Source organism: Aedes aegypti, chromosome 1, assembly GCF_002204515.2.
Source record: "Aedes aegypti strain LVP_AGWG chromosome 1, AaegL5.0 Primary Assembly, whole genome shotgun sequence".
In the NCBI taxonomy this organism is placed as follows: Eukaryota; Metazoa; Arthropoda; class Insecta; order Diptera; family Culicidae; genus Aedes; species Aedes aegypti.
Window position 1 is genome coordinate 82,162,485 of NC_035107.1, and position 20,379 is coordinate 82,182,863.

At 38.8% G+C, this 20,379-nt stretch overlaps 1 protein-coding gene across 1 annotated transcript; it reads left to right on the forward strand.

Annotated features, from left to right (window-relative positions):
- Positions 1-18,623: 18,623 nt before the first annotated feature.
- LOC5570447 (achaete-scute complex protein T3) lies at positions 18,624-19,712 on the forward strand. Its single transcript, XM_001659102.2, has one exon. The coding sequence runs from the start codon at positions 18,810-18,812 to the stop codon at positions 19,641-19,643; it is 834 nt and encodes a 277-aa protein (XP_001659152.1). The 5' UTR covers positions 18,624-18,809; the 3' UTR covers positions 19,644-19,712.
- The last annotated feature ends 667 nt before the right edge of the window (positions 19,713-20,379 follow it).

Below are 20,379 nucleotides of genomic sequence, written 5' to 3' on the forward strand. Positions count from 1 at the left end.
TCTTCTGCTCTTTTGCTCTCACACCGAGCAGGTAGGAGAGTGCTCTGCTGTTGGTCCAATCGATTTCCATAAGCCATAGTCAATTGCTCTTGCGGTGGTTCGTTTTGCCGTGTTCCTGAGTCGTTTGAGGCTAGCTGCCTGCGAAGTGGGTCCAGTTTGTCTCAGTCACCATCTGATACTGACGGAGGATGGATGTGTTCCCCTAAGCACGGTCCTCCGTGCGGCGTCTTCTGGTGGCTGGACGGGTTATTTTTTTTTGGAGGGGCTGGGAATTGAATCCATGACCTTCCGCTTATGAAGCGAAAGCGTTACCTCAAGGCTACGGACCCCCCTAATGAATTGAGTATAGTGAGGATGATATTTTTTGTCCCTGTATCCATATAACGTAAAACGCCTTGAGGTATGCAATGGCTTATAAATGTTTCGTGAATCATTCAATTTTGTTCGATTTGTACTTAAAGGGTGTACGGAATCAAATTGCGACACACACAAATATTTGGCAAAATCCGCACGTTCAACCAGTCATCTTCAAACTTTCAGGGAGTCAAATAAAACATGTTTTGAATATTTTCCCATGTTTGTTTTATTTAATTTCAATTCCATATCAAAATGCACCAACTTTTCTCTTCACACTACTTATAAGGTCCTATGTAACACTTGTACCAACTTTTTTTGCGTTGCAGTCCATTTTTTCTTCATAATATCTTTCTCCGATTCCATTTCCTTGCTTCCGAAGCGTTCGGGAGGTTGAGCTGCTTCAAAATTGACCTCATTACCCTTGTACCACTCCAAAATCTTTTTCAAGTAATGGCATGAGCCCAAATCCGGCCAGAAAATTGTAGGACCATCGTGTGACCTCAGTAGGAGAAGTAAACGCTTTTGGAGACATTTTTTTAGGTACACCCGCCCAATGGCCGTTACAGGGTGCTCCGCTTTCCACACGAGCAAATTGCTTGCCAAATCATACGTTTTTGGCAAACTTTGACATATTCTGCTTTCTAACGTCCTTAGAGACATCGAATACATGATGTGCAGTGAACAACTGGAGCCCCTGAAGCTGCCGAAAGTATGATTTTACTATGTGGTTTCGTCAACATCTGGGTGTTCATCGCGATTCATCTGCCATTCATCGCGATTAGTCGCCTTTTGTACGTATGAAGTCCTTCGCGTTTTTTCGCATCTTGCTCAAAAGTACAAATGTACAAATTCTTTTACTCTAATAATAATGTTTGTTTCAACATAAAACACTTCAGCAGGTGTTTTTTTTTTTCAATAAATGCTGTACTCAAATGCATCAAATGTATTCTACGATTCCTATTACATTTTTATGATACTAAATTTGATGCAGAAATGCATTGTCAGAGTAACAGTATGGTCCAAAAAATGCAATAATGCAATAATAAAATGCATTTCCTGTTTTATGGTAGTTTTTATATGGAAAATCAAAACAAACCATACATTTTTTTATAAGATGAGTAGTTTAATCAGTATATTTTGTCGTTTTTGTTTTATACGTTTTGTTTCGTTTTGGACAAAATTTTATGTCTATTACTGTTTACTTACTAGATAGGATTTGGAAACATGCCATCTAAATTTATCATGAGGTCATCGAGTTCAATATCGTTTTGTTAAACATCGACGTAGGGGTGAGATTCTTGACAAGCGTTGTCTCGAACATTCGCACATGTAATATAAAGAAAGGGCTTAGGTCTGAAGCGTTAGTGATCCAAACATATTTTTGCTAAAACTACTTAGTCTGATAATTCGTGATTGATGTTCCATATAAGTGTGAAAGGAACAAACTCCTTCTCAAAAAAAATGTATACACATCAGTAAATACTTATCATTGATTTTTGACGAATGGTGAAGGTACTTTTCATCTATAAGACGCAATTGCACTTGAAACCATGACTTCAAAATATTTAATGGAAACTATGGAGAACACATTCTCTAAGAGCGCCTTCATTCTATGAGACAAAAAAAACTTTAAGTTTCAACAATTAGATGCATTTTTTTAGGGTGAAAAGTTTATCACTATAGTATTTATGCAATAATAATATGCTTGTCAGATTTTTCGCGAACAAAATATTCAATCTTCCAAAGTTCAAAGTTTTAGTACATTAACTAAATTAGGGAAAAATGTGTAAAAAAAAATCCTGCTGGCAATATCATGTTGCAATGAAATTCAGTTACCAGAAAATACATTAATCAACTAAAACAATGAAAATAATGCTTGTTCTTCTTCTTGGCGTTAAAGTCCCCACTGGGACAGAGCCTACTTCTCAGCTTAGTGTTCTTATGAGCACTTCCACAGTTATTAACTGAGAGCTTTCTTTGCCAAATTTGCCATTTTCGCATTCGTATATAGTGTGGCAGGTACGATTATACTCTATGCCCAGGGAAGTCAAGGAAATTTCCATTACGAAAAGATCCTGGACCGACCGGGAATCGAACCCAGACACCTTCAGTATGGCTGTGCTTTGTAGCCGCGGACTCTAACCACTAGGCTAAGGAAGGCCTCGTGTGTGTGCTAAATTCAAGCTCATGACATTGTCGCATTTTTGATGGATTATACTGTAAATTTGTATATTCATTTTAAAAATAATTCATCTATTCAACAACATAGTTTTGTTTCTTAGGTGTCTCCCGCTATCCAGAAGCGGTAGAGATCAAACAATGAAACAAATCCATCGTCACATTCCGTATTTTCGCAGCCAACGGATTGTCTTCTATTCCTTTCTTTTCATATCTGTTACAAAATGAATTGGCAACAAATGTCCGCCGCTTTTGGCCCTCAAACCTAGAAAATCAGTTGAGAAAACGTCATCACTGTGCGGCAGTCAGTCAGTACCACCGAAGGTTAATTAATTAAATTTTCCAGAACGTCATTTTTCAATTATCTGTCGAATTCCCGTAAAAAATCGAATATTCACCTGTTATCAGCTTCGCTTGATCAAACACTGCGGGTCCCGGGCGGGAACATTAAACCTCGACCATTAGAAACTAATTTGTCTCTTTTCGTTTCTCTCGGCACCGAGGAGATTCCCCTCCAACGACTCGGCGGGGGTTGTTCGAATTTTCAGAGAATCCCGTTGGGATTAGTGCGCATTATTTATGAGATTGGTCAAGTGCAATCGTTGAAATAAAATTTGGGAAATAAAAGTGGAATCGGGGCCAAAAAATTGAGGTTCGCCCTTTTTCGGCACTTCAACAGTTCAGCGTTCGAGCGTCAAGAGCGCAATTCAGTGGAAAAAACATTAATTATAAATTTATTTTCAGACCTTTCCCAGCGGTCAAACCCCGTTTTCGATCGAGTGTTGTTTGTTTATCGATTCGCACCCACCGCGAGTTTCAAACCGAAAAAGAAATATGTGGGTCATCGATACCTGTTCAATGGGATTTTAATTTAATCGTCCGACAGGGCCAGGATTGTGGCAGTTCTGTTGCACTTTTGTGGCGCGCTGTGGCGCCTTCTTTTTCCGAGTTCAGAGGCCATCGATCAAACTCAGCTGGATGCGCGGACTTTGCAGGTTAAGGTTACACACTGGTGAAACGATATTTAACCACGTTTTGGGATTTTGGAAACTGAAAAGTATGCTGAAAACATAAAATTCTAGGTCGAATGGTCAAACTTCCTTTCGCATTAATGTTGGAATGATAGTTTGTGTAGAACTTCAAACATTGCTGTGAACGATAGTCCACAGCCGTACAAGTCAAACGTTAAAAGTCATCAGTACAGGAAGCTAAGAGGGCCCAGATAGCCGTAGCGGTAAACGCGCAGCTATTCAGCAAGACCAGCTGAGGGTCGTGGGTTCGAATCCCATCGGTCGAGGATCTTTTCGGGTTGGAAATTTTCTCGACTTCCTAGGGCATAGAGTATCTTCGTACCTGCCACACGATATGCACATGCAAAAATGGTCATTGGCCTAAAAAGCTCTCAGTTAATAACTGTGGAAGTGCTCATAAGAACACTAAGCTGAGAAGCAGGCTCTGTCCCAGTGGGGACGTAATGCCAGATAGAAGAATAGGAAGCTAAGATGTAAATTTTGACCGGAACAATCGGCGTAGAAAGTACCCGTATTCTTCTCGACTTACTGGGAATCCGCAAGTTCGACATCATAGAGGTTTGTTGAAAAGGGAGTACAAACTTATAGAGATGGTTATACCATCTTCCAGATCTGTGATCAATAGACACGAGCTGGACCCAGTTTTTATCGTGATGGGCGAAATACCGTTGTTACTGGAGACCGACATCACCTCTGCATCTCCACAGTTGTCACAGGAAGATTTTTGTTAATGGGAAGGGTTGAAAAGTTACATGATCAGGATGCACCTTGGTAAATGATGCTACTCATAAACTTTGACAAATGTATGTCGACACCAGTGATGACGAACTATTCAAAAATTATTGTTAATTTTAAAAAATGATTTTTTTTCCATTGGTGAGTGATCTTAATAAAAGTTTTTGCGGACACACGGAGTGACGAACCAATCATTATTTATGTATCATTTTCACAAACATTGAAATACGTGTGCACTGTGCATTTTTATTTGATTATTGCGTAGTAAAAGATAAAAGGAACATTCTCACCGAGTGTCTTAGCTTGTCTTCATAAAAATCTAGTCAGTTGCAGCTGCCAGAGGAAGCTTTGTTTAACTCATCGTAGGCGGATCGAATCTTGATTTTCTTGATTTCACGAAGGTTCTTTTTTCACATGTATTATTCACTACATTTTCAAATTATACACAGGTATTATAGTCACTTAAATATTAGCCCAAAGGCAAAAACTATGAAAATTTTACTATGGAGAAAATTCGTGTCCTTCTAGCGCAGGGTTTCTCAACCGGTGGTACGCGGATCCCCAGGGAGCCATGACTACTTTCCAGGGGATCTGCGAAGCCATTGTAAATGTGTGCCGTACTCTCTGTTCGATGAATAGATGTGGTAGTCTCTAATTCAACTTGTTTTACAAAAGTTCATTACTACCGAGTAGCAAGTTTTTGTGCGTCCTTTATTGTCACTGCAAGCCAGGTATTTCCTTACTAAAGTTGCTTGAATATTATTCCAGTGCAAGCTTTAAAATGAAATTATCATAATTCATGGAGGTAGGTAAGATCCCTGGAATATAATTTTGTTTTTTATTTTCTTTCAAGATTTGACCAAAAATCTTTTTTACCAACTTCGTGGCCAGGAATTATTCATACTTTCCATTCAAACCATTGAACATCTGCCCAGATCTAACAGAAGAATCAAATTGTCCAATGGTATCTGCAGTTGTTGCAAAATTTTGTAAGAAAAAACCTTAAGCTCGTAGACACTAAAGTCAATTTGGACAAATTGAGATGTAAAATTGTTAAAAATAATGGAATCGTTCTGGTGGGCTTCGATCCCACGACTCCCAATACGCTAGACTGGGAGCGTTATCCAACTACGCCACAGAACTGGTAAATATTCCGCAGCACAATCGGCCAATTTGAAACCATACGGTTGCTTTAGCCGGTCTAGACCATACTGGAACGGTCGTTGGTACCGTACGTTGTTAACTACGAAGAGTTTTGGGCGCAGTTTAACCATCACCAGATAAATAGTTGGTGTGGTGCTTCACCGATTGTTTCGGTTATCCTCTCGTTGATTATTCGTTGCTTGATTTTTATGGCTGGCTTGCAGGGCCTGAAGGCCCCCTAGATTTGCGTGGACGGCCAGCCGCCCCTGAAATGGGGAACAGACGCTATTGTGAGCCGCTCCTAACATAGAGTACTTACGCTTCAGGTTTGTATAACAAACAAACCTCTCCCCCTTTCCTTGTCAGCATACGACCATAGTTCTCACCGGGGTTGGTTACCCGACCTTCCATAAGGTTACAGTACCACGAGGAGGTAGAGATAGGAGTTGCTGGGCAAAACACTAACAACCAAACGAAGGGATCTATTTTATTTCTTCAGGTACGCGAGGTACCAATGGTATGCCACGCATAGCATTTAACAACCGGACCACTACCTTTTGATGGTACAATGTGGACACGAAGTCGCAACTGATTACGCTTAAGTTCTACCAGAAACACGCATCTCACAAATGCTTTATGTCGCGAGCCGAATGTGCTGGGATAAGGATGGAGGTATCTTGATCCACGGGCACGAGATGATTGAAATATGGAAGCAGCACTACGATGAACACCTGAATGGCGCAGAGGACGAAGACTAGGGCAGCATGGTTTCATCAGTACGGTGGATGGAAGACGTGCCAATTCCCACAATAGGTGAAGTTAAGCATGCTATCAAACAGCTCAAGAACAATAAAGCAGCTGGAAAGGATGATATTGGAGTGAAACTTATTAAAATGGACCCGGAAAGGTTGGCTACTTGTCTGCACCAATTCATAGCAAAGTATAGTAAAGTAAAAATAAGTACAGCAGAGTAAATACTTGAACATAAATGCATCTGGTCAAATCGATCTTTGAACAATATACTACTCAGGAGATGATACGCGAATGCAATCTGGTAGGGAATTAAACACGAGATGAAATACATTTCACTTTGTTGCTCATTTGAAATTGATTTGATACGTTGTATTGACCTCTACCCTATTCATGACACTAGACAATGTTTTTATTCCCTACTTATTTTATGTAAAAATATATATGAAAATCTGACTTTCAATCACCTTTCTTTTATTGCCACCCGTACGCATATGGATTATTTTTATATCATTCATCCTTGTTGCGGAAAAGGTAAGGCCGATAAAGCCTTATGGCCCTTTATAATACGGTAAAATCAAAATATGTACATTGAAGCCACATAATAATGAACGCACTGTATACGATTCCAGTAGACTAGAATTTGAAATTGATATTGCAAAATCCAAATTATTTCGAAACATGCAGTCTTCAGTAAAGTTGTTCTGGAGGTGGAGCGCTATCTGATGATACCAAATTTAAATCAGAGTCTGACCGCTAGGTGGCACTAGTGGGCATCAAACTATTACTTTTGTTTTGCAGATAAAACATTTCTCACCTGGCGGCGCTAGTGCACACGAAACATTTGTTTGAAGATATCTAAGGAGCTTGACCACTTAGAAATATGGCATCTTCGGCCAAGTTGTTCAGTAGCTCTATCATTATTATAGGCCAGGGATTCGACATTTTGCCACCAGGCGGCGCTAGTGAGCATGATTTTTTTTGTTTTACAAATATTCTAGGAACATAATGGTCATGAAAGAAAGATGACATCTTGGACAAAGTTATTCAGTAGCTCAAAGACTATAAATTATTTCTGTAAATCTCCACTTTCAAGCCCTAAATAAATAAAAAAAAAGCCTTTGAGCTACTTAACTAAAGTAGATTCTGCCGAAAACGCCATTTTTCTAAGTGATCGGGCTGCTTAGATATATACAAAACAAAAGTTTCATGCTCATTTGCGTCACCTGGTGGTAAAATTTTAAATCAACTAGCTCAATCAATGGCTTGGTTTATTGACGCTATCTTTCTAAGTGGTCCGGCTTCTGAGATATTTGCAAAACAAAACTTTCATGCACACTAGCGCTGTTTGATGGTGGAATTTTGAAACTAAATAATCACCGCATTTCAGTACAGTCAAACCTCCATGAGTCGATGTTCCACTACTCGATATCGACTCATGGAACCATACTAAAATCAATATTTCACGATTACTATGATGGCCCCCTAAAACAGGTTTCTAAGCAATTTCTGTTCCATTACTCGATATTTGCATGAGTTGATGGTCCCTTCAGATATCGACTCATGGAGGTTTTACTGTAGTTGATTTCCATAACAACTTTGTCGAAGATGGTTTTTCTATATTTAAACTAGATCGCGAGGTATTTCATGTTGAACATGAAAAACCAAGGGTGTTGCACAAAGTTCAACGCGCGACTACTCGCGTTACAAAAATTCGCGCGACAACCGAAAGGTTCAACCAAAAAGGATATAACATGTCCTGGAAACCCGGGTAAAGTCCACTATATACTAGGATACGATGCATGGAAATGGATGAGCAGACGTCAATTTTTCAAACTTTCTCTTCTACACCTTTCGGAAGGACGTGGCCAAAGCAGCTCTGGATGCGGTGAAATATAGGGATTCGATGCTGATTATGGACCCTTTGCGTATTATTTGGTCTAAAGCAGTGCTTCCCAATTTTTTTTGACTTTCGCCTCCCTGAGGCCAATATATTTTTGGAATCGCCCCCCTGATATGTTTTTGAAATATTTGTATTAACTAGACGCTCTACTTTGTGAAAAAATCAGACCGATATGTTATCATAAGTAATCAAAGATTGGTTAAGTTATCAAGTTTACAGATGTAAAAATGTCCCAGTTTTCACTGCACTAAATAAATTTGACAGACTTTCTGAATTTCGATTTTTTTTAGTTTGATTGATTGAATATGTCATTTTTATAAATGTAAAAACTAATTTTAGAAATTTTGTGAAATACTTGTTTGGCAATTTTAAAACACCAAAACCTAAAAATGAACATTGGTAAATAAAAAAAAACATTCTATTGGATTCTATACCATTACCCGGAATATCATTACCCGGAATGCAATTTACCGGAAGACCATCTACCGGAATGTACCATTACCCGGAAAAACCATTTACCGGAATGCACCATCTACCGGAATGCACCATTACCCGGAAAACCAAATCATCCATTTCCGTCGACCTTTGTCAGTACATTTGTATACAATTTTTATTATCTTTCATTGCTGCTCAGCACAAATTATGGCACGCTAACCACGGACATTCTCGACTCCCTCGGTTTCCATTAACACTTTTTCAAACGACATCTCCAAACAGCTATGGACCAAATATGTTGTTCTTCTTGCCAGCGTCACGATTCAACCAGGACAAAACCTGCTTCTCAGCTAATCTAGGAACATTTTTACAGGGGGGGGGGGGGTCAAATAAAATATTTATGTCAGTCTTATACATATTTGAAAAAACGCCTTACAAATAAGGTAGGGTGCATTTAAAAATGTTTGGAGTTATGATGGTTTCTTCTTGCCTTAAGGTTAAACAGGTTAGAATCCAATTTGATTATTGTAACAAAATATAAAAAACACTTATCTTGCAAGGAAGCGACATATAACAGTGCAATTCACTTCTCAGCTTGATGGTTTGAGGAATGCTAAAAAAATCAAGACGAAAACTAAGAGAGCCTTGCTGATTAAAAGTAGGGACACTATTCGCTATTGTGACGTCCGTCTCTGGATTCCGAAATATTGAACCTCAATAGATCTACTTTTCCTTTAAATTTGCTTGATTGTGATATTTATCTGTACCCCGAATTCAATTACAGGGTAATACATTAGAAAGAACAATAAGCAATCAAAAGAAGATGATTTTGGTAATTTTCGACTAAACACATTTTGCCAAAAGTGCCAAGATCGGTGGAACTCAAAAGAACCGCCAACCAAATAAAGAAGGGTGAATATCAGATGACCTGAAATAGGTCATTCTAGAAAAAGGGATATACGGGGGATTTGCATTCGGTTGATTGATGTTTGTGGAAACGAGATTCGGTGAATTGACTTTCTACGAAAAGTAACACAATCAATCGCATTAAAAATTCTAATCATTGCTTATTTATTATCATTTGAATGGAGAACCGACGGTCAAATGTTAAATAGTTGTAGCCAAATTTAGCCAGTTCAGCCATGACAAGCTGAAAAGATAAGTTCGAAACAACAGCTAGAACAGCTTATTTTTAAAAGAAGGATGAATCATCTATGAAATGCAAAAATATGAAAATGGTGCATATTGTCATGATCAAGTATGAAGATGTCTTAGACTCCTCTTCGATGCTTATGTATTTTGAAGGAAGAACCTCCCCTGTCCATTATCGTTAGTGATCATTTTAAATAATTTTAAGGCAACATACTGACCTAAATGACCGTAAAACGGTTAAAATGACGTTAATGAAAAAAGTCGAGAAATGGAAATAGAATTTTCCGGTAAATGGTCCTTCCGGGTAATGGTTTTCCGGTAAATGGTTCATTCCGGTAAATGGTTTTCCGGTAAATGGTCTTCCGGTAAATTGCATTCCGGGTAATGGTTTTCCGGGTAGTGTCGGAGAACCTTCCATTGCCTTAACTGCCATGCACGAATGTTTTTGTTAAAAAAATAGATTTTTTTTTCCTCAAACCTGGAGGTCTTTATCTGATAATTCTTCAAATATATTTTGCATGATTAACGTCTTCGGTAGTTATTAGTTTCAAAACTGACACCTGATTTTTGCAAACAAAGTTTTCTGTTTTTTTAAATAGTTTGTGCTATAAGTAAGTAATAAGTTTTGTCGAAAACTTTGCCTGTGAGGATCTGCAAATAATCATAACACTGGCTGCCCAATTCTAAAGCTCTTTTATGACTAAAACATCAATTTATTAAACTTAGATACTTGAACCAATATCTAAAAATGTTTAATAGTTAAATGAAATTGATCACTTTAAGAACACTTTCAAACTATCTCTGACTACAAATATAAAATATAGTATTGAATACGTTATGTTTTCGGAAAATTTAAGTTGCCAATTCATAACGAGCTTTAACACGTATGCTTAAAAAACTGGATGCTTAACAAACATATTTTTTGCAATTCCGTTGCAAATCAGCCTACTTTTTATCAAGAAAATGGACAACATAACGGCCTACATCTCCTATCAAAAAACAGTGCTGAAAAGTGCTACTTTTCAGCACTGAAATCAGTATCGAAAAGTTGCACTTTTCAGTACGGTTTTGGGAATTATTAAAATGACGTCGGATTGCATCCATACGTCATTTATTCAATTGTTCTGAATATCTCAATGGCTTAGTCAACTAGGTTCTGATTCTACATCCGTTTGACGAACCGAATTGACTTTTAGTTAGTTGACTGTGAGGGATTGAGTGAGGGAGGCAATAGAATATGAAAGTTTACTACAAAAAAGACGGGAGCTTTATGGGGCGATTAGCGTTCACGTAGACAATTTTGTGTATTTATACACAATTCAGCACTTGAATGACTTATAATATGGCTCAAAATTGTATATAGGTTCTGATTCTCCCACGATCCGAATTGAGCCGGATTTGGAGAGTGCAACGAATATAGAATCGGAAGCCAGTTGACTGTGAGGTATTCTATGTTGGAGCACGATGATAGTCAGCAACGGAAATGTGAAAATTTGTGACAATCATTTCAAGGCCTACCTGATTGAGGAATACTGAGTTGTTACTACGCATTAAGGCTTAGTAGCCCGTCATTTGTTTTGGCAACAATAATGACTTTTCAGCTTGCATTTCAAAGTGATAAAACTTAGTCTTGATAGTTTATATTGACTTGAAAAAGTATCACTGTACGCGCTTACATACATAAAGTATGCTGATACTTTTTCAGCAGTGTCAGTGCAAAACCAACTGATTTTCTTTGATTCGAAATCGTGAGATGAATTAGCAACAGTCATCAATGACGCGTACGATTTTCAATGACGGCCTACTTCGCCTTAAGGCAGCACGGGATGTCATCATAATCACCCTATCCATTTCAAGAAGCAATTCTCAAAACCACTCCATATATCGATGCGAAAATGTATTACTATGATTCTATATATGTAGTGCATAACCCGATAAATTTTCAGCTTCATCGGTTCATTAAAACTCGAGATTTGCTTCCACAAAGTTTTGATGATTATTGTTAGAGTGAGACGAAAGATAGGGAAAATAACACGGTCTCCCGTGTCCCCTTAATGCACATGTGGGTTTTCTTGAAACATGTTTATGCTCCAACAGTTAATTCAACGGTAACGACATTTTTCGTAATCGCAAAAAATGTTGTATGCAACTCGTTGCAAAACTCGATTTTTTCAGCACTCGTTGTATTTATCCAACTCGGCAAGCTCGTTGGATAAATGTACAACTCGTGCTGAAAAAAATCATCATTTTGCACCTTGTTGCATAAATAACTATTGTGTTTGTCAATCCTGATTTTAAAAGAAAATGTAAAAAGGTACAAATCAATAGAGGGAAAAATTTACATGTGGTATCTTCAGATTATTAGAGTATAATATCCTATTAAATTGACTCTTCCCCAAATGAATCGTAGTTCCCACTTTCGCCCCCTTTCAAGTATTTGCAAGCCCCCCAAATTCAATTTTACAAATTTTCGCCCCCTTAGACCTGAAAATCGCCCCCAGGGGGGTGAATTCGCCCACTTTGGGAATCACTGGTCTAAAGCATAAGCATAAGCATTGATGATCGTACAATTCGTAGTTGCTACTGCGTGATTGACCGGAATAATCAAAATTGTATAGGGATGCTTGGGTGCTTGGGAGTAGCATACCATCTTTAATGTACAATTTCGAGGACTCCAAACTTAGTAATGTCAATAACGGTGCCAGCCACGTCCTCACGGTCATCGGGGAAGGGAAGGAATGTTAGTGTGACATCCATTGCTACTAGAGACCGAGATCACCTCTGTATCTCCATGGTTTTCACAGCAAGAAGTTTTGTTGGTGGGAGGCATCAAAAAGCTGCATGATCAGGATTCACCTTGGTAAGTGATGAACTGATGAATCACATCATGTTACCTCAAATTAAAATAAAACATCTATCAGTGCATCGACAATTTTAATGTCGAACTATTCATAGGATATTTTTTAGTAATTGCGACAAACAAATAAAAGAATATGTATACGTAGCTCATTTTTTTATGTAACAGGAATAAGGGCTTATGCCGACACTTACAGTGACGAACCATCCATAGTTTGTTTAACAAATAAATGAAACATTGCCACGATACAAATGTGTGTTTTCACTAGCATGAAACAAACTTACCAGTTGGTAATCCATCCTCAACGGAAGTCAAAAATTTGGCATCAACACGCAAAAGCTGGGAACCGAAACACATAATCGATGATCCAGGAATCGTGTAAAATCCAAGCAACTTGTAAAAATCAGGAATCTTGAAACATGAATACTATTAGCGCATTTGCTCGATTCTTGGAATCCTCTAAAATTTTCACTCTGAAACGAGAAAAAAACTGCCAGATGCAGAAACAACACACGGTGTGCTGGAACACACATATTATCGAACTTGCATGAACCTCCGATCTTTTTTCACTAAAAGTTAGCCTTGATAGTCAAAAGAAGCTTGCAGAATATTAAAAAATCTTTCATCGGCAAAAAATTGGAAAAAGACGATTTTTGTATTTTACCCTTCTCCCATATATGAGTTCATAGGAGAATATTAGAGATATACTAATATGATGACTTTTAACGGCTTAATGATCAATTTGACATATCTTTAATTTGAATGAATTCTTAGATGTTTTAAATTAAGCATCATTTCCTACATACACTCACACAATATGACCAGCCCATGGTGGTATGTCGTATTTTATATAATGGAAATTTCACTTTTCACTTCAGAAAAGCTCATACGAACGCTTTGTATTCTTCTTTCTGAATCAAATAAGTAATATTTTACGTATACGGTAAAGTTTTCTAATCAGAATAGGAATTCCCAGAAATGGATACACATGGCAGTATAGGCTGTATTCATGTGCTTATACGCGCAAAAGTCTTGAGAGAGGGTTCACTATAACATGATTAACAGTAAACGGCTTATATAGCCTTAATGTGGTCTCAAGCTCATCGTGATACAAGTTTTGTGCTGTCACTAATCTACTCAAATGCAATGCGCACATTATATTTGGGGTTTGAAGTGCCTGATTTTGAGTAAAAGGGCTGGATTACTTCGGATCGACATTATGTCATCACTCCAATTATTTGTCATAGGATGAATAATAAATGTGGCGACGATGACAAATCGATCCAACGTAGTTCAGCACTTTTATTCAAGACTTCGCACTTATGGAGGGGGCAAATTTTGCGAAATAGACACAACAATTTAAATATCCAACATGGACACATACATTTTAGTATCGTAAAACGAGGTATCCTTGAAAATGCGGCTAACTTTGATAGTGCGGAATCCGCAACGTACTAAACAAAATAACAAAAATTATGTTATTCAGTTAAGCAAAACGAATACGAAACTAAGGGGTATCAGTGTGACACTTCACCTCTGAGCTGTTTTCGTGCCAATCGAGAGTATTTGAGGCTTTATATTCGAATATTTAAAAATGATGAGATTTTGGTACCTTCAAAACGCTCACAAACAATCTGTTTTACTATCACTATTTCATGAAACTATAATGAGTTCGGTACGTATGCTTGATGGCCTAGCTATAGTAGAACATGAATCCGGTATCAAACCTCATAGGGAAAAACAGTTTTACAATTTGGAATCATTTTCATAATCAAAGTCACAAATTCCCATATAACATTAAAAGCCTAGAGGTATGCAACGCCTCATGTACTTTGCGGGATTCATTCGATTTATACTCATTCATGTTCCAAAAACGATTGATTTATAGTGAACTCAATGTCGAAACATGATTATCGATAGATATCTATTCAGAGATATACTTTTATACCCATTATTATCAATTTATGATGGTGTTTATCATGTTTGTTTTGACTGAAAACCGTTTTAAAGATGTTTCTAGTTCAATAAATTCTGTACTTTAATTGATAAAATCTAATCCAGTTTCTCTTTTGGAAAAAACCTCGCTCTTCGTTCCCAACAGCAGCGTGGTAGTTCTGACGGTGGCAAACCGCGCGACGACTGGAAGGTTAACATTCTCCAATCCAATTCAAACTGTGATGATGTCAAACAATAGTTTGTTTTGGATTTTCATGTGCTTATCTACTCATTATCATTGTTACCCCATTACCAAAAACTGACTTTCGATTATATGAAAAACTATAGATTCATTAAGATCGAACCGTTATGCAATCTTTCATGTGCAATCGATAACCAACAAACCAGTGCTTGTTTTACAAATAAAAAATAAAATATTTAGATTTTATCTAAAATATACTATCAAAGTTACCCCGTTTGATGGTATGTATTTAGTTTTAAGTATATGAATGTGACTAGGGATACGGTAATGATGTGTGGTTTTAGCAAACGCACCCAACCAGCGGCTGCAAGATTTCCATTTAAATCTGCATGACAACTTTACAAGTATTATATAATATTGTTACTCATACAAGAAATCACATGGCACAAATCTCCCAAATGGCGGGGAACGTGCCTCTGGAGCCGGCCTTCTGATACCCTGTATATGTAACGATATTTTACAATATTTGTATGCGTTCTTGTTTTGGATGTAGACATACCGTATACAGGTTTACGTAGAATCTTCCTCCATCTTTCAATCAAAACAAATGTGAATAACAAGACCAGCTAGATGTGAACACACCATACAAAATTTAAACAGTACATTGCCCTATATAATTGTATGGCGGTTTATTTTAATGGTTGCATGTAATTATACAATTGTCTGTTATCTTAAAAAAGCTTCATGTTCAATAACGAATTCCAATGATTTCAATTATTCTGTAGAATAGGAAACATTGATTGAAACTTGATAAGTTGTAGTATGTTTACCTTAATAAATTTATGTAAAAATGCGATGTCGTTAATAAACGGCATACCACCATGGGCTGGTCACCTTGTGTGAATGTAGGTAGAAATTATGCTAAATTTGAAACGTCTTGTAATCGATTCGTGATCAAGGTATATCAAATAAGTCTTTGAGCTATTGCAATGCATCAAAATTAGTGTAACTCTAATATTCTCCTATGAACTCATATATGAGAGAAGGGTAAAAATACAAAAATCGACTTTTTTCAATTTTTTGCCGATGAAAGATTTTTTAATATTCCGCAAGCTTTTCTTGACTATAAAGGCTAACTTTTAGAGAAAAAAGATCGGAGGTTCATGCAAGTTCGATAATATGTGTGTTCCAGCACACCGTGCAACAGCTCTTGCCTTGTCATGGCCTACTACAGCACTCTCATGCAAAATATTTGGTCTAAAGTGCATAGGTACAGATATTTGAACAGTTTTGCAAATAAAATCACGCAAAAGGGTGGTTTTCCTGGCATTTCCAGGTGAGTCTATAATAGGCACGTCGGCAGCTAGCCGGATAAAATGGGAATCAAATGGAGAGTCTGTAATAGGAAACGTCAAATTTGTATATATTCCCTGGGTTAAGAAAAAATCTGAAATTCACTTTACAGTAGCCAAACAAAGCCAATCACAGTCATCCAAGCCAGTGAAACTCACGCCCATCGCTGCTGTAGGCAAAATGCCTTGAAAATTGCAAAAAAAAACCGTTGCTAACGGCAACCCAAAATTACTGTAGAAAAATGTTCTATTTCCCGCATTTAGAGATTTTAATGACACTCATGATTTAGAAAATTCGTGCACCCAACAGAGGCTACTTGATGAGATTCACGTTTTTGAACTACTGTACTGGGAGAGCCACGTGATTTTCGCGAAAATTCAAGCCTACTACTATTATCATTCCCAGCACTGTATATTCCTATTATGGACCCTGGGAGGGTCCATAATAGGCATTAGGCCAGCACTTTTCCAAATGAGTATTTCACAGGCTTAATCGAATGATTAGGCGGCGTCCATTTATTACGTAACGCTAAAATTAGAAATTTTTGACCCCCTCCCCCCCTCCGTAACGCTTTTTGTATGAAAAATTTTAAATTTTTGTATGAGCCGTAAAACTTGAGCCTACTCCCCCCCTCCCCCTAGAGCGTTACGTAATTTGTGGATGCCGCCTTATGTGTGTTTTAAAAGCACACTATGAAGCAAAGCCATGGAACTTGTTGAAAGGCTGCACAAAACGTATATCCATCTAAGATATCATTCCAAAAAGCGTCGAGAATGAATCTTTGTTTCTAAGGGGTCCATTACTAGCACAGAAACCCTTAATTGTGAAACTGGTACTTCGAACCTATTGAAATAAGTGGAATAATCAGGCAGTCTTTCCATTCGGAATGCTCATGCGAGAAAAATAAGAGTACACTACGTAATTGCAAAGATTGAGTTCACCGCTAAAAAGGACCAAAATACATTTTCATTATTCAGTTTGCTTAAGGTGAAGAAGAATCGAAGCCAAACCTTAAATTTTCAGGAGCACAAATCTGGAGAATCAATCATCCGTTTAAGCTGAAAACTTAATCGATTGGTCACTAGCTGGTGGTGGCCAATCGATTAAGTTTTCAGCTCAAACGGGTGTTCGGTTCTCCAGATTTGTGCTCTTGAAAATTTGAGGTTTGGCTTCAATTCATCTTCACCTTAATAGACATCTTTCGATCTCCCAAACTGAAGACAAGTTAATTACCTTATAAGCTTTAACATTGTTTGTTATCAAACACGTTAACGAGCAACGTATTGCGAGGTTGATCGTTGCCACTGTACTGACGACAATCAAGTTCGTTGACTATCAAGTCAATTGATCATTACCACCATCCTTCTACACATTTATTCGTTCATGTAATGCAGCGTTTCCTTTCGGGAGCCATTTTCGAGCAAGCATTCGTTTGCTTTAATCAAAACTTAATGCGCGAAAGAATAAGATAAATGAGCACTTTTAAAAGATTATCAGAAGTCGAGAATACCAATATGTGAGTTTCAATCGATTGGGTTGGTACCGATCCAAAGGTACTAAACAAGACACACCCAAGGAACATTTTCAATATGATGCTTAATTTCTTTTCAAATGAATAAATATCTCCCGATCTTCCGAAAAAAAAACCGAAGACAAGTTAATACCCTCATAAGCTTTCGCGATATTTCTGATCAAACACGCTACCTAAACAGGGGATGTTACTTCCAGTTTGATTTTTGCCACTGCTCTAACAAGACTCCGTAGATTATCGAAGCAATCGATCACCACCGACATCAGAATACATGCTCGTTCATCGCACTACTGCATTGCACAATGTTTCAGCGAGGATACTCTTCTCACGGCGAAGCCGAATACCTAATTACGTCCCATAGCAGCCCACTGAGCTTCGAGTGCCTTCCTACCGACTGCCGAAAATTGATGCGACCGATCAGCGCTCTGATGCACTTTGCCGGACGACACTCGCGCAATCAATTATCCCACTCCTTTCCCCCTCGAAGAGGGATCGCAGGCGCTGATGACGATCGCGCTCTGCATGATGACGATCACCGAACCGGACCCCGGCGATCGTCGATGATGATCGTGATGATGACGGCGACGGCGGCCGATGACGGTGGTGATCCTTTTGAGTCGCTCGCCGGTCGTGTGGTGCGCCACGCGCGATCTTCGTTCGGCTCACCCGAAACGATCGCTCGGGCCAGCGGGCCGCGTGCGACTGCTCTTCTGAATGGACGGTATGCTCTTTCTCTTTTCCGTTCGCGTCGTCGTCCGCCGGTCGATGCGTAGAGGATCACCACTTTTCGGGGTTTCTTCTTATGTTGCGCGACGCGATCAGGTTTTTGGGCTTTTTTTTATTTATGCTTTTATTTTCGAGCCGTGTTTTTTCGGCGAAGGCCCTTAAGGATGAGCTCGGTCGATCGGTTGGACGGTCGGCGGGTGAAGGTGTGTTGGTGCTCTGAATGTTGGGTATTATGCTGCTGAATGCAGGTGCCCGGGACAAAAGAGCATGCTACAAAATGCACCCGCTTTAGGACGAAAGGTACCATTCCGGGAGCTACCTTCAACGCGGAAAGATCGCACAAGGAACATAACGAAAAGAGCTTGATTTGATCGTAAAATTAAGAAAGCCGGTGAATCGCAAGTGGAATTTTGTGTGCTCTGTTTTGTGAACTGATAGCAAGTCAGTGTGTGGAAAAAGGACTTTGAAAAATTGTGGACATTTACGAGTGATCGTTTGAAACGTTGTTTAGTGATCTCACGATGGCTACAGTGGTACGCAGCATGGCCCTAGGGCCGAACATGTACATTCCCAATGGACCAACGTTGATACAGCAGACAGCGCCGGTTAATCCTTATCGGAAACGCCCAATCGCACCGGCTCCAATCAACTCCAACGTTGGACATCCACCAACTCTAAGCTTGAAGGATCGTCCAATGATCTCGAAGAAATATTGTGCCCTGCCTTACGCTGTTACACCTCAACAGTCAGCATCGATCCAACGACGCAACGCTCGCGAAAGAAATCGCGTCAAGCAGGTAAACAACGGATTTGCTAATCTACGGCAGCATATTCCTAGTTCGGTAGTGACGGCACTTACCAACGGTGGCCGTGGTCCCCATAAAAAGCTCAGCAAAGTGGATACTCTGAAAGTTGCTGTCAAATACATCCGTAGCCTTCAGCGGATGCTCGACGAAGATTTGGAAAACAGTGGCGAATCTACCAAGTCCACCGTAGATATGCAGGCCTTATCTCCAGTTTCCTACTACGGATCGATGTCTGAACCTTCGACGGCGTCTTCTCCAGCACCTTCGCAGATTTCCGAGTATTCCAACTACAGCAGTAGTCAACCGGAAACGATAACTTCCTTCAAACGGGAGCCCTACGACGTGTACTCGGCTAGTCAAACGCTACCAACGACGACCACTGCTCTGCCGAGTATGACTAGCTTCAGCACCGTTACGTACTCCCAACCAATTCATCATGTGTACAAAACCCAAGTTCCGGAGTATCATCAACCGGAAGAGCTCAGTCCACAAAATACCGACGATGAAGAACTTCTGGATGCAATTTCCTGGTGGCAACAGCAGCAGTGAAGCTCAGTTAGTTCTATGTTACCTGGCTAGTACAAGACTGACACGGTCATGATTGGAGATTCCACACTTGGAATGGTGAGTTTCTTCTTAACAATTCATTAAAATCGTGAATTTCCATTCTTTCCAGTAGACTTGAAATCTAACCACTTTTCCTTTTTTCTTTTAATTCACAGAAATCGACCACCGATTGGAATCTCATTCGCCGGCACTGCCTTCCGGCACCCGGCATTCGTGGCGCGGCATCGTTCGAAGGAAAGCTTCCTTTCCTTTCCGTGGAAAATGTGTACAAAAATGACGCAGAATCAGAACTGATCTCCAGTGAATACAAAATGTGTCGAATAGTGGTTGAACCCCTTAGCATCATGATTTTTAGGGGAAACTGCATTTGAGCATCCGTACGAAAAGCTTCTATGATTTATGTACAAAGTAGATTTAGGGGTAATTCTAGTGCTGCTTGTTATGCGAGAATAGCTAGTTAACGTTGATTCTAGTCAAAGTGATAGAAATAAATATTTATGAATTGAAACCATTTCAATTGTTGACTGTTTGTGAATATCCGAAATATTATCCTAAAAGTTTACTTACTGCTATGAAATTCAGTTAGATGATGGGTTTGTGTTATTTGTTGATTGTTCATAATTATTACCGATCATTTTTTTTTGTAAGGCAAGCAAGATTTGTTGTAGGTAAATTAATTGCTGTTTAAATATTTTTAAATATGTGTCAGTAGATTTTT